The 15,041-nt window shown below is 33.0% G+C and overlaps 1 protein-coding gene across 4 annotated transcripts in view; it reads left to right on the top strand.

Moving 5' to 3' along the window:
* AKT3 (v-akt murine thymoma viral oncogene homolog 3) overlaps window positions 1-15,041 on the top strand; it is a 295,324-nt gene that overhangs the window by 227,926 nt on the left and 52,357 nt on the right. For all 4 annotated transcript variants that reach the window (XM_012644381.1, XM_012644380.1, XM_012644382.1 and 1 more), the window contains one exon: window positions 9,223-9,437. In XM_012644381.1, the coding sequence (XP_012499835.1) occupies window positions 9,223-9,437 (215 nt within the window). The remainder of the gene's footprint in view (window positions 1-9,222; window positions 9,438-15,041) is intronic.

Here is a 15,041-nt window from a genome sequence, read left to right as displayed (position 1 = left end):
TTTATGGCTGGATGATAATCCATTGTATGGATGGACCACATTTTGTTTATTCATTCAGCACCTGATGGACATTTGGGTTGCATCCATTTTGGGGCTATTATGAATAATGCTGCTGTGAACATTTGTGTATGCATCTCCTGAAGTCACATGACATCATTATTGTCATATGCTTATTCCTTGAAGCAGTTGTGAGCTTGCACAGATTTAAGGGGCACTACCCCATCTCTCTGTTATTGAAGAGCATCTGCGATGGGAGATAGTACTACAGCCATCTTTGGAAAATAACATCTTCTCCAGATAGGATATTCAGGGAAAGTGATGTTTGTCCAAAGATCTGAATGATAAGAAATGGGTAGCTATTGAAAATGTAGGGAAAGAGCTTTCCAAACTCAGAGAACAGCTAGTCTGAAAACCCTGAGGCAAGAATAAGCTCAGTTTTTCCCTCAAACTGTAATAAGGTTAGTGTGGCTGGAGCCAAATAGGGAGGCATTAATCTTTGATGGGTGAGGATTACTATTTAATGATCATCTACTATGTGCCACATGCTATATAAGTGCATTGTATCTATTACTTTATTTACTATTTGGAATAATCTTTGGTAATAGATAGCAAACCTGGTTTTTTTAAAAAGGTGAGGGGACATAGAGCTAGGATTTATTAATGTAATCTATACATAGCTAGGAGGTGGTAAAGGTATAATCAGGATTCTGACTAGGTTATCTGCCTACAAAGCCCACTTTTGCTTTTTTACTACATATATCATGGCTCCCAAAAGTCACAGTTTTACAACCACTTGTAGATGTAAATGATTATAATTTTTTAAATGGATGTTTTGTAAATGCTCAACAGGAAAAGATAATCAAAGGAAATTAGGAAGTAGAATAAATTCACAATGATACTAGCATTCCTTATACATATAGTAACTCATGCTGGTTTATTGTTATAATAGTTCTTTACAACTAGGGATTCAATTTACATTTTAAAAGTGTTGAGTTATTGTAAATAAGTGCTAACATTTAAAATACAGTAAATTTCCAAGGATTATTTTCTTGCCAAAAATATCATTTTTTGTTACAAAATCTGGAGTTTAAAATTCTCTATTTTTGTGATTGAATTTGATAAAATTTTAGAAACACTGTTTCTTGTTTATTCAAATAAAAATCATATTTTCTAGAATAGGATTGTTTTTGTGAATGTCATGGAAAACAAATTCTTTGTTTCTCTGGAGTTCAATTACCCCTGCTATACATTTGCCATGGAAGACGATATCTTGTATTTAGAATAACAAAATTAGTTGAGTCACAATTAGGGGAAATTATTTCTGAAGAAGATAAATACATCTCATTTCAGAAGCAGATGATCTCCTAAGAAACAAAGATACTGTTTTCTATGCAGATGTCATCAACTGAAGAACAAAACCAAGATTAATGCAAGAAGAGTTTTATTTGTTTCTAAATAAAAAGCTTACAGTTCACAAGAAAGTATCAATTTCTTTTTAAAGACAAGAAAACATTTCTGGATACCTTTTTTAATATTTCAAAAATCTAGTCTTTAAAAGTAGTTTATATACCCATCTATATTTGATGCGTGATGATTCGTAATTAAAATCTTGACATCTTATTTTTATAGGGGAGGATGCTTTATTGTAGTTACTATTTGAGTGTGACATATCTCAAAACAACTAACTTCTCATGAAATTTTAATTCTTATATTTTAAACGTTTGTGTCATATGCCGCATATTTGTAGCTTTGAATGTGTTCACCCTTATTTTAAAAATTGAGAATTTAATTTCTTTTTTCTGATCTCCACTGTGGACCATTTCACTGAAGAACACTCATTTATTCATTAAAGAAATATTTAATGAATATTTTATTAGGTATTAGGCATTTTATTAGGTGCTGGGAATACAAAGATAGTAAGAAATGGTTTTTATCCTCAAACAGCTTGCTGTTTACTAAAGTGATAAGAGATGGAAAATAATTATTGTACAAGAAAATAACCACATTGCTGGAGTTACATGCAGTGGCGTGGGAGGAGAAGTGCTGGAGCCTGCAGGGAGGGCCCCGCAGGGGGAAGAGGAACAGGACACATGGGTAGAGGCTGGAATGCAAAGGAGTTTAGGTCTGATTCCTGGTAGGGGAAAGTCACCTGTGAATTGAGAGCAAGTGATAATGTGATCAGCTTTACATGGTCAGTGTTAGGAAGGGATTAGCACAAGCCGAAACCAGCTTCTGTTATTTCAGGCAGTGTCTCTCACTCTTTTTGAACCTTAGAATTTCCAGTACATACCATTATTAATGCTAGTCTTTTCTTTATAATAATGTAAGTAGTAGTTGCATATTAGATCTGTAATACATTCTTGGCTACTACTTCTCTTGTGAATGACTGTCGATATTTTCCCTTCTCTTTTTCTTGTAGACTGGTTTACAAATTATATAGAGATCTTGTTGCAACCTGTACTTCATTCAGCAGTGGTATTCCTTTTTAAATGTTGTAATCTGGTAGAAGTGGTTTTCTGTTCAAAGATAGATGACGAATATTTCAAAGATACTTTAAAAAGAATGTTAGAAATCAATTCAAGGCCCGTTTATTAAATGTCCTATATGTCAGACTCATAGCAGGTTTTTAAATACACTTAAGATTTCAATGAACTTAGTTTGTTTCTGTGGCAAAGACAATCAGGAAAGATAAGTTTTATAGTATAAGTATGCTATTCTTTGACAAAAGGATATTTTAAAAAGTATTCATTCTCTTACCGCTTTGATGAAGAATGGGGCTACAGTCTAATTTTCCAACCTGGGAAGCATTTGAGAATATTTATTGTTAAAGAACACAATCAGATTTTTTTTTAAGACATTACAAAGATACAGTCCTAGAAGGCATATAAACTGCATTTAGTGTGCTACAACTCTAAAAATGCATTTGTATGTAGAGTTTTAAATGAGTGTGGTTTTGCTCTTTCTTACATTAGAAAGAAATAAACTTGGAGTAAATTATGAACTGTAAGATATCTTGAGGAGATTTTGGTTTTGTAATATGTACTGTATTTTCACACCTAGAAATTATAAAAGAAATTAGAAATCACATATAAACTCTTACTGTTAAATTTTATTATTTGATTTGGCTCCTATTGAATCCAAACCGTTTTATGCAGTGCTAATTATTTAGAGTCTCAGCTTTGCTCTTGAGTTAGCAGTACCTGATCAACTTTCCAACTGTAAAACAGTTTGAAAATCAAATGTAGCTTACATGCAAGACCCAACAAAATTAAAAGTGTTAAGTGCGTTTTGGCAATTCACTTTTATTATGCCCAGTCCTCAAATGTACCAGCAGATAATCATCTGAATGTTAGTTATTTTTCACATGCTTATGTGATCACACAAAAAGTACATGCTAAAAAGAAGCAGATGGTGACAGATGGGGAAGGTTGAATAAGGTGGTTTTGGAAACCTAGAGAAATGCACTTCTGCAATAGTGTAAAAATAAAAATTATTTGATAATCAAGTTAGAACTAACAAAAAGATTGCAAAAAATGACTTGATTGTTTGGAAATATATTTAGCTGTGGTGTGGTTGCTATTGAGGGAGAAAAGTATACAGTTTTATTTCATCTAAATGTAAAATGATTTTTTCCAAGTGGCTGAAAACGCAGTTTTTGATGCATTCTTCTTAGTTTTCATTTTATGAAACATTCACTTGCTGTAATTTTACTTATTTTTCTTTTGAAACCTACTATCTTTAATATCTCTTATATATAATGTAACATTTTGAAAACAGCTCAAATAGATCAGTTTGATAACTATTTTGATACAAAGATTTGTTCAGAATTATTGTGATAGACCATTACACAGATGGAAATTAAATTCTATATAAATTTAAAGTCAAAGTATACATTAATTTGCAAAGAAGTTAGCAAGGGCTGTAGTAAAGGCAGTCCGAGCATGGAGTTAGTGTAGGTGGGGGAAGTAGAAGCTAACTGGAATGAAATGTATTAAATGGAATTTTATTTATTTGTTTTAAATCCAACAAAGAATAAATTGTAAAAGATGTCATTTTGTGGGCTCTGTCAATATTGTTTTTAGGAGATCTTACGGGAAATCAGTGAGGCTAGAGTTACATATGTTTGCACGTTTAATCTGCAGGTAAAAATAGTAGCACATGTAGTTCCATTCTGATTAGCCCTTGGACAAAGTTCTACTGTGTTCCAACAGACTGTAAAACTAGTCTTAGAACTTTTAAGCATTTTATGAAAAGAGAGAGTTGTTTTACTAGGCTTTCTAAAACATTTAATTTTATTTAATTATTAATAATTCATGTAACACCTATCCTCCTTAGGTATTTTTGAAAACCTTTATCTTCCTGGTAGTCCTGAAAGGGTCTCATCACAATATTAAGGGGAAAATTAAGTAAAGGAGCACAGCGCCTCATTCAGATAGAAGTTATCAGCTCTACAGGTAGAATTCATATTTAAGAACTTCCGTCATATGCATTGGTTTACTATTTAATTGAATATATTTAATTTCTTTCTGTACTATGGTGCTGTTTTATATTGTTACTGGGTGATACAAAAAGCCATCCCATTTTTGTCCCATAATTGGGTATTGTTTAAACATGAACTAAAATGGAATTAATGCTTCTCAATGTTTACAAGTGGTGTCTTTTACCTACTTTGAGGTCTGTCAGTCCTTATACTAGCTGTTTTTCACCTGAACTTCTTTTTGATGTTACATGGTTTTTGTGGCTTTAACAGAATATTTGCATTCAATACTTTGGTATGATTCTAGTTCAAGCAGTTTAATTTTAAAGTCTCTAAAGCATGAGAATATATATAAAATTAACTCTAAGACACTAATGATTACCTATAGTATTTTACTATGGCTATTGTTACTTGGGTGACAAAGACCCAGTTTCTTGGAATCCCATAGTGTCTATTGCTTCAGAATAAAAAGGAAGTATAGAAGTCTCTTGAAAGATATGTGTAAGTATGAATTAATCACCATTACTGAATCCAGTTAGCTCTGCTCTTGTTGAAGGGTTTTTCCTGTGCTAGCCAGAGTTTGCTTTTGAACGTACAGTGTTAGGTATATGCAAGTATTTGTGTGTGCATGCTAGGAGGTGGCCATGAAGTTTACAACATTATAGTTCATAGCAAATGGCATTTACAGTTGCTGTTGTATGAGAATTATTAGAGCATATAAGAACTAGTTTTAAAATATACATTTATGAGGAAAATACCAAGAAACCGTGGAATTCATAATTATTGTGAATTGAAATGTATATTTCTGAAGCTGCAATTCATTTTAAAATGTGAAGATTTATAGGTCTTTTTTTTTTTTCCTAGCAAATACCTGTGATGTTAAGAATATATAAAGGGCTCACTTTTGGATATAAAACACACGTATATCTGTTACTTGAAGTGTAAGGCTACGAGAAAAAAAAATTTTTTTTGAATTAGCGGTAAATTGGTTCATCCAAGTTCGCAGTTTACTTTCACAACATAGGTGTGCAGACAGTTTGTTTAGATGTTTAATTTTTCCCCCCATCTGTTCTGTCAGGATTATTGATTGAGCAGTAAGCCACTCCAGGGCATACATAGCCTCCTTGTAATTGCTTGTCCTGGGTGCATTGTGTGGCCTGGCTAACAAGAGGAGAGATGTCCCTTTAACCTCACAGTACATCGTAATTGGTAAAAGAATATTGGAATGAATAGGTGTTCTGATAGTACCCACTAGCCAAATAAATATTTACATTCGGAATTTTAATTGATGGTATTATTTTAAAATAGTTTCTTATTGAATATCATTCTTTGAAATTAATAACCCAAGAGCTATTCATGGTGTTTTTTAAACTGATCTAGTTGTTTTATAAATGCAAGTGTCCTCATCAAATATTACCCAAATATTAATCAAATGTTACCAGAATATTTAACATTAATTTGTACCTGCTGTGACTTCCTCGAATCTTAGGTTTTATTGTATCAGAAAGTAAAGTAATCTCTGGCTCTGGGTAAAAAAATTGAAACTAAGCCTTGCCTCCTGGAGTTTGTGCTCTGTTTGAGTTTTGATTTGATGTGACCTTTCATTGTTTTTTAACATTTACGTTCTTGTAATATTCCAGATCTCTTTTTGTCCTTTGTATCTGTTTGGGCATTTGTGTTAAATGTAGGTATAAAGTACAACTACATCTATGATTATAAAGGGGACTATAAGGATAGAAGGAAGTAACAAATGTCTGCATTCATATTTAAACTTTGAGTTTCATTTAAAAGTCAGTAATGTTGACTTTATGGAAAAAATACATTTTAGAATAATTCAAGATAATTGTTTTACTGGATTATTTCAGGAGCATGTTTTGATCTACATTTATATCCAAATAACATAAGAAATGACATTTTAATGGAGTCAAAATGTACTTTTACCATTGTTATACTTTACATCACCATTTATCATACCATTGGATCAGCCCTCACAGTAACCATGAAATAAATATTAGCCTTTTTGCTAGAAAAATAATTAGCAGAAGTAGCCAGAAAGAATTTTGCAGCCCTTAGATTAAAGAATGTAAATTTTATATGTTACTGTAATTTTAGAATAATAAGTACTTTAAGGCAGAAAAATTATCTTCCAAAAATAATCTCAAAGAGGCTATTGGATTTGAATTATTTAATTTGACTTTGGGATTTCCAGAGTATTTCAAAGTATTGTATTTTGAAATAATTTAGATTTAAAGAGAGAGAAAAGATGTTGTTTGAATAGTAGGAACACGTTTACATTATACATCCATATGCAGAATATTGCAACTATTTTTATTTTTATTTCTTGTGTGTTTCATCTTATAGCTATTTGGAGGTAGGAGCTGAACAGAAATCTTTCTTTTTAAATGATAGTGAAGTCTCTTAGGTAAAGAGGGATAGCTTAGTTGCTGGAGTGTTTTCTCAGCGTCGCTTAAGTTTACATGTCGATAAGACAATGCATTACATCAATTTTGTTCAGTACAAAGTGATACAGCAAACAGTTCTAATTACAGCATTATATATCTGTATATCAATTAAAACACGTATGTTCAGAAGCAAAAGCACTTATTTTGAGAATCAGTATTCATTTTACAAAGCTGAATAAAATATATTTTATTTTATCAAACAGATTTTTTTACAATGCAGTTTTATTTTTCAGTTGCTTATTTCTCTTCAAAAATAAAAATCCTCTTTTTATGTACTCACTTTCCCTTCTGGCTGCAAACCAGGTATTTAAACAAAAATAAAGGATTGCCAGTTTTGCCAGCTGGGGATGAGAACCCGGCTGGTGAGATGTGGGTTCGGGAGGCAGTTAATCCAGCTTTTATGCTTTTTATGGTTTTATGAAAAAAGAGGTTAAAAACCACGTTTGGCTCCTTTTCGTGTATCCCACTGTTTTGTTGGTGTTGTAGGAATGCAGTTAAAGGTTCTCAGATTTAAAAATTTTTTGTTATTAGGTAAAATCCCGTGTCAGTTAGATAAAGGCCCCACTAACAGTGCATTCTACTAATTGGCCATGAGATAGATCCTTGAATCATCAAAAGTCACTGGTATTTTAAAATTATGTATACAGCATTTCTTTAAACTTAAATATGTATGTAAGTAGAATTCCTTCTGCTTCTTTAGGTTATTTCTTATTTTCTGTTTTTTCTCATATTACTCATTTCAAGCAAGTAGAAATTTCAAATTTTTCTTTTTGACTAATGATGAAAACTAGAATTTATTCTTCCGGAAAATATTTTTCTTAGTTTATGATTTACAAAAGATTTCTGAAAAAATCATACAAACTAGATTTGTGTTCGTATCTTACCAATGAAGTTTTTAGTGTTCTTTAGCTATGAAACAAACATTGGTATAATTGAATGAAAAATCTTTTCATGGTATCCCAAAAACCCTGAATAGATCTTTAAGAATCATAATTTTTTCTTGAAATTATAGCATTCATCTTTAAATACCCTGTCTACCAAAGTCCCTTTCGTAGTATTTATAGATAATCATAAAGTAACTGTCAAAACTATCATCTGCAATTCTATGAAATTATTGGGAAATTTTAAATAAAAGTCATATAGGAGTAATCTTCAACAAAAGATTAATTCAAACCAAGAAAGTTTGGAACATGAGTACTACTTTGTTCTTACCAAATTTTCTTTTATGTAATCAACTATAAGTTTTGTGTTTAATTGATAAAATTCATATAATATGGTTTTCTTGGTCTGGTTTTCCCAAACCTGAGAGGATCAAATGAAGTAAGCCTTATGATTATTCAGATATAGTTATTTAAAATAAAATATTGAAAGTTGCATATAGATGAATATTTTATTGGATGAGGAAAAAAATCTGATAAAAAGATAAGACAAAATTTTTCCTGGGACACATGGTAAATTACCACATTCCAGTTTGAACAGGTTGTTCTAACATAGCCAAACTGATACTTTCATATCATTTCTTACTAAATTTATTTTGCATGTAATGTATTTTGGGAAACAAATTAAAGGACACATACCGTCCAGATATAAAGGCCATGATTTTTGCTGTGTTTAACAGAAATTTTTGTTTTGAGGTACTAAAGCTTTGGATATTAAAATTTATTACAACTCAAACAATAAACCTTTATATTCACTTCGTTAATTAAATGTTTCCAGAAGAGTTTGAACATATATAGGGGCTCCCAAAAGCTTTCAAATTTATTTTGATGGTTGTCATTCCCTAACAACCATTACATTGAGTTTGTTTACTCTTCTCTTTCACTGTTCGATTACTTAGTTCTTCTTAAAGCAAGAATGTGTGAAGCACATTATAGACTCCATAATCAGCATGGCCTGGCTCTAAGTTTTGTTACTTGAAGTCCACATTGGTGGAACCAGAATGAAAAAGTAGGCCTAAGGGAAAATATGCAAATATGCTAACTAATATTTTTCACTTGATCCTTATATACATTCATTTACTAGGGATTATTTTGCATGACCTGTCTATCCCCTTTTTTGTACACTGACTATTTCTGGATATATACTATATTGAGTATTCCACATACTTGATGTGATTTGTATCTTTTGTTAGGATGTTTTATGGTTTAAATATCAAGATCTCAGAATAGACTACCTAGACTTTGAAAGTTAAGATTCGTTTTTATGTAAAAATCTTATGTTTTATGAATAATGCTTCTAAAGTTAATGTGTAATAATTACTCTTCTTACTGGTTTCACTTTTAGGTGTTAGAAGATAACGACTATGGCCGAGCGGTGGACTGGTGGGGCCTAGGGGTTGTCATGTATGAAATGATGTGTGGGAGGTTACCTTTCTACAACCAGGATCACGAGAAACTTTTTGAACTAATACTAATGGAAGACATTAAATTTCCTCGAACACTCTCTTCAGATGCAAAATCATTGCTTTCAGGGCTCTTGATCAAGGATCCAAATAAACGGTAAGCCTCAACGCTCAGTGACTTGCTGATGAATGTGGTTAAAAATTGTGATATGGAAATTAATTCAAATATAACTAACTCCAAGAAGCAACGTATTTGGTATAGACATCTTTTCACTGAGATACTGACTTATTTTTAACTGCATAATATAGAACATTTTAAAAATTTCCTCAACTCTTTTCTAACTTGGACACTTCATGTAGTTTTACCAAATAAGGATTTCGAGAGTTCCATTATCTATATTATAAGTGAACAATTTCTTAATTGCCCTGTTACTTGATATTGTGGGGATGGGAGGATCCCTTTTCCTTTCGTCTGTGGGCCTTTATATTATAAAAAGAACAGAGCTGTTTTTCTATGTTCTCCTCCCACCCTGAACCTATGTCAACATATCTAACTGCTTTTTTTGTTTGTAATTTGAAAATTTTCTTTTCTATGCATAGCTGAAAGGATTGATGGCAAAAGAATCTTTATACATTTTGTATTTCTGTTTTTGTAGCTACAGCTATGACCTGAAGAATCCTATAGCCCTTGCTGCTTTGCTGAATGAGCCACAGTATTTTTTGTTCATGTTTATATATTCATTCACACATACATTTTATAAATCATACATGAAATGGCTTTAATTTTTAAATGTTCCTTAATATGTGTGCTTATGCGCGTATATATCCATCCTTCCATCTAGGTGCCTATGCAAATCAGTGTTTCTCTGAAAGTCTGTCAGATTTTAAGTACCTGGAGGTTAGATGATTTCAGATACTGTTGAGTCTTTTGCAACATCTCACATAATGTTTTGTTACAATGGTTTGTTGATGCTCAATGTGTATTTATTGACAGACTGGTTTAATAAGTGAAGGAATAAATGAATCCTAAAATTTGAGCTTCGTCTACCTTAGAAATGGTTCCCACTGCATGTTTATGGCTTTTAAATTGATAAGGAACATGATTTTTACCTTCAGCAGAAATAAGCAAACAACAAAAAAGATACTATCTTTTTGCTTTGTGAAGAACCATTCAAAAATATATTTTGTAATCTTAGTAACAGATATTAATTTGTATTTGTAAAGTGATTTTGCTTTATTTTTTCAGAACATTTTCACATCTGTTTTCTCCCTTGCTTTTTCAGTAGCCTTGTAGTGTACGTAGGTAGATTTTATTCTCATTTCCATTTTAGATGAAAACAAAGGCTCAGGAGGGTTAGGTAGTTTATTCTAGGTCCCACGGAAAATTCATGCAGAACAAGAGTAGAAATCAAGTTTCTCAATACCTATTTCGTATTTCCTATCTATCTTATTTACAGTGCAACGATTTCTCAGTTCAGGTTTTGAAATGTGTTCCATTTAATATGATTATTTTATAATCATCTCATGAGTAGCACTTGGTGATAGGTAATCTTTAAATAGAGCTATGGCTTCCACTTCATCTATTTGAGTTTGGGATCTACTATTTGGCTTGGTTTCAAGGGCAATGAATTTTCATCCCATCCTTTCCTGAGTGCTGCAGGTTAACTCTGACCACCCATTTTTTGTGTGCAGCTCTCTCTATAAATGGCTGGTAGAACAAAATTGTATGTGGGGTTTTCATGTTTATGTCTCATTCATTTTTTTCAGCCCACTCTACCCCATGGATAGCATATAGTAGGTACTCGGGAACTGTTGAGTGAATGTGAGATAAATTTTTAGAATGTCAGTGGCCTGGTATACAGGACAACTGTTTATGGTTTGTTCACCCAGAGGTTGGTATTGATCTAAAGAGAAGGTGCATGTTTTCAATTATCTGATACTTATTTTATACTTTATTATATACCGAGCACCTCCACTGTTGCATTAAAATATTGGGAATGCAAGGATGAACAAGATGAACAAGTCTGTGCTGTAGATGTTAACAGAATAATGTGGGGCACAATATATTTACTCACAGATGCTCAGGCCACACTGCATACACAGTGCTGTTGAAATTGTTAGCCCTATCTGGGGATTGGAGGACTCAGGTTGGCTTATAAAGGAGTTGGAGTTTGCTGTGGCACTCAGAGAAATTTACATGTAAAGTACAGCTAAAATTGCAGATGAACATGGTATTTGAGAAGTTCAATGAGTAGAATGTAGAATATGAGTTGGGTAACATTGGGGAATGAATATGCTACGTTGGATTGTAAGGGTCTTTCGTTTCTTAGAAAATATTTAATTGTTGGTCAGAAGGGGATGAAAATTTCAAGCAAGAGATGGTATAATCAGATTGTGTTATGAAAAGGTAACTCTGGCAGCTTTGTCGTGGACAGATTAGAAGAGCAAAAGAGCCAGGAGCAGGCAGGCAGAGCAATTAAGAATGTTTATGGAATTGTCCAGATAAGAGAAGGGTTCCTTCCCAAAGCATTGGTGAACAAGCTGTAAGTAGAGTTTTGCGAATGATTAAATAGAAATGGTGAGGAAGTAGGAGGAGTCAGGGATGCCTCTGAGGTTTCCAGCTAAGGTGACTGGATTAAAGAATGGGACATTACTAACAGACAGGGAATATAAGCAAAGGAGGGGGCCAGATGAGGTGGATGTGGATATTAACGTTGGGTATATTGAGTCTGAGGTTTCGGTAGATAACCAAAATGGAAATGTCAAGTAAGCAACTGGAAATAATACTAGTATTATTAGAAACACAGTATCTGAATATATGGATTGGGAGCCATAGACATCTGGGACATCGCCAGAGCCAGGACAGTGGTGGCAAGGGTAGAGTATAAAGAGAAGAAGGCCTAGGACAGAAGCCTGGGAAACATTATATTTAATAATTTAAGAGGTAGAAAGAAGAAAAGCCAACAAAGGGCCCTGAAAAGTCTTTGGAAACATAATCAAACATAGCATTATGATATATCTCTTGTTTTTTCTCTTCAGCCATTTTAAATACTGCCTGAATTTTTCTGGTATCCTTTATTGAATTGCTGTCAGTTCTGTCAGAGGAACAACTATCATTTTGTTTTCACTTCTTATTCTCCATTCCTTTATAATCATTCGTTAGTCCTTCCTTTATGTTCCTGTGGAGAGTTTATAGGAAAAGCATGACCTGTGTTACATTCAATAACACTAGGAAAATATGAATTCTGTGGTGTTCCTAATAGTAAAGAATTCATAGTAACTGAGGATTTACTTTGGCATTCCGATATTGGAGTTTAGTACTCTAGACATAAATATCTTAGTTCAAAGCATATTTTGTTATTATTTTGAAGTCTTAAATTGTACATTAGACAGTCATTGACATTGAAATTTTTGACAGTTTCACACTTTGGGGAAGCTTGTGTTAAAGAATTTCTCCCAGCTTCTAAAATGGCAGTCTAAGATTGTATTCTTAGACTTTGCATAGTATTCATGGCTGATATTTTAGTTTTATATATATTTGATAAATATAGAATAAATGCTGGCTATGTCCAAAGCCAAGCTATCGCTAGAGAACTTGAGGGGTTACATGAAAATGAGTAACCAAAGCTGGATTGAAACCTTTTATTTACAAAATGATGACGATTCTCCATTCCAACTCCTGCCTCATGTATAATCCCAAGTACAATTCAAATGAAAACAGTATTGAAATAAACTATACCATAAGTGTAAGAAAATACCATGGAGTTCTGATTTTTCTCATGCAGACTACTTTGATGCATACTTTGAAATATTAAATTCTTTTCAGAAACATGTGTTTTGATGCTTTTGAGATTCTGGTTTCCAGTACTGATCTCTGCCCTCAAAGGAGTCTGTAGTCTCCTGGGAGAGAGACATACGCAACTTGAAATAGAGTGAAAAAGAGTTAGGGCAGGGACTGGAGTCCTGAGGCTTCACTAAATACAGAACTTCCGATCTCGGGGTCCCAAATGCAAACATCCAGCATCGCTGTTATGATCTGATCCAATCTAAAAGTCCCTTCTCTGGTATGTGGTTCATTTAGAGAATTCTCTGTGGATCTGGGAATAGGAGACCCAGTGGTAGGAATCGTTTATCATCACTAAAGATGTTCGGGTATTGGCTAATTGTTTTATTTTCCTTTCTGACAATGTGTCAGAGGATCCTATGTCCTTCTCAAATCATGTGTTTCTTATACCTTATAACCAGAATTATTAGAATGGTATAATTACAAGCCAGGCATGGTGGCATGTGCCTGTAGTCCCAGCTACTCAGGAGGCTGAGGCAGGAGGATCACTTGAGCCCATATGTAGTCTGAAGCTGCAGTGAGTTATCAGTGCATCACTGCACTCCTGCCTGGGCGACAGAGCAAAACCCCATCTCTAAAAAAAAGAAAATAATTATATAATTATAGACTGATAGACATTATAGATGATCCCAGACATATGTTGGTTTGAATTTATGATGGTGTGAAAATGGTAGTATTCACTATGCTCCTTGACTTACCATAGGTTCTATCTGAATAAACCCATATTAAGTTGAAATATGAAATATGGGTTTATCTGGAGGTAACCCCATTGTTAAGTCTATGAGCATCTGTATTTGTTTTCTGTGCCTACTTGGTTTTCTTCCCACCCAGCGATGTGTTGGAGTTGGCACATAACCAGCTCACGAGAACCAGTCATTAAAGTTTCAGCAATTTTGTCAGATGGTTGTTTAATATAGTCATTATTAAAAATTAAATATAAATTTACAAATTAAATCAAGAATAGGGAAAGCAAAGGTAATAAATACTCAAAACTTATTACTCCTTAATAACTTTGTTATGTTTTACTATTATGTGTGTTTTTGAGGTTATTTATGTCTATCGTATCTGTATGGAAATAACATATAATGGTTTGCTAATGTACACGTCTTTCCACTTCTATGTTAAGTGATATCATCGGGTAGCTTGAAATTGGCCATGGTGGGAGTATATCACCAAAATTGGCAAATATTATAAGTCAGGGCTTGACTTAACGTTTTGTTAATTGTTTAAACTTAAGAAAGTGATGGAGAAAATGTTAATAATGCAGATTAAAAGTTTGTTGTCTCCATTACATTGTAAATAGCACAAAATATGTAGTAAATATTATTTCATTGTTCCAAAACCATTAACCGTTCAACAAAGAAGTCACATAACTGTCAAATGAAGTTCAGATGTATGTCTCTGTTGTATCACTTTCATCTTTGACTTTAACATGAACAAAAATGTCAACCAATATTCGTGTCAGAACAAATTGTAAGTCAGTTGCATACATAGGCGGCTTTGAAGTTCAGCAGAACTTAACAAGTTTTCTCTGGGAATCAATTGGCTAATTTACAACACAGAACATTGTATATTTTATTATTTTTTGTAAATGTTATGCTTTACATCCTTTAGATCAGTAAAACTTACAACAAACGTGTGTGCGTGCACGTGTGTGTGTGTACATACACAGACACGTTTATGCATAATCTCCCCCAGAGAGCCGTTCGTTGAGCTTTTACTGGCGCACATCGTTTCTAACCATGAACAAGTTCAAATAAAGGTTGCTATATTAAATTCAGATTTAAATAGGTTTACTTTACTTTGTTTTCATCTTTCTTTCCTCTTTTTCTACCATTTCAAATTTTTTTTTATTCTAAATAAAAACCATACTGTGTGCTGAACAATGGAATATAAAAGAATCAGATGTACAACGAT

The sequence above is a fragment of the Propithecus coquereli genome, unplaced genomic scaffold, assembly GCF_000956105.1.
Source record: "Propithecus coquereli isolate 6110/MARCELLA unplaced genomic scaffold, Pcoq_1.0 Scaffold210, whole genome shotgun sequence".
Taxonomy (NCBI): domain Eukaryota; kingdom Metazoa; phylum Chordata; class Mammalia; order Primates; family Indriidae; genus Propithecus; species Propithecus coquereli.
This window is presented reverse-complemented; position numbering and strand designations above follow the sequence as displayed.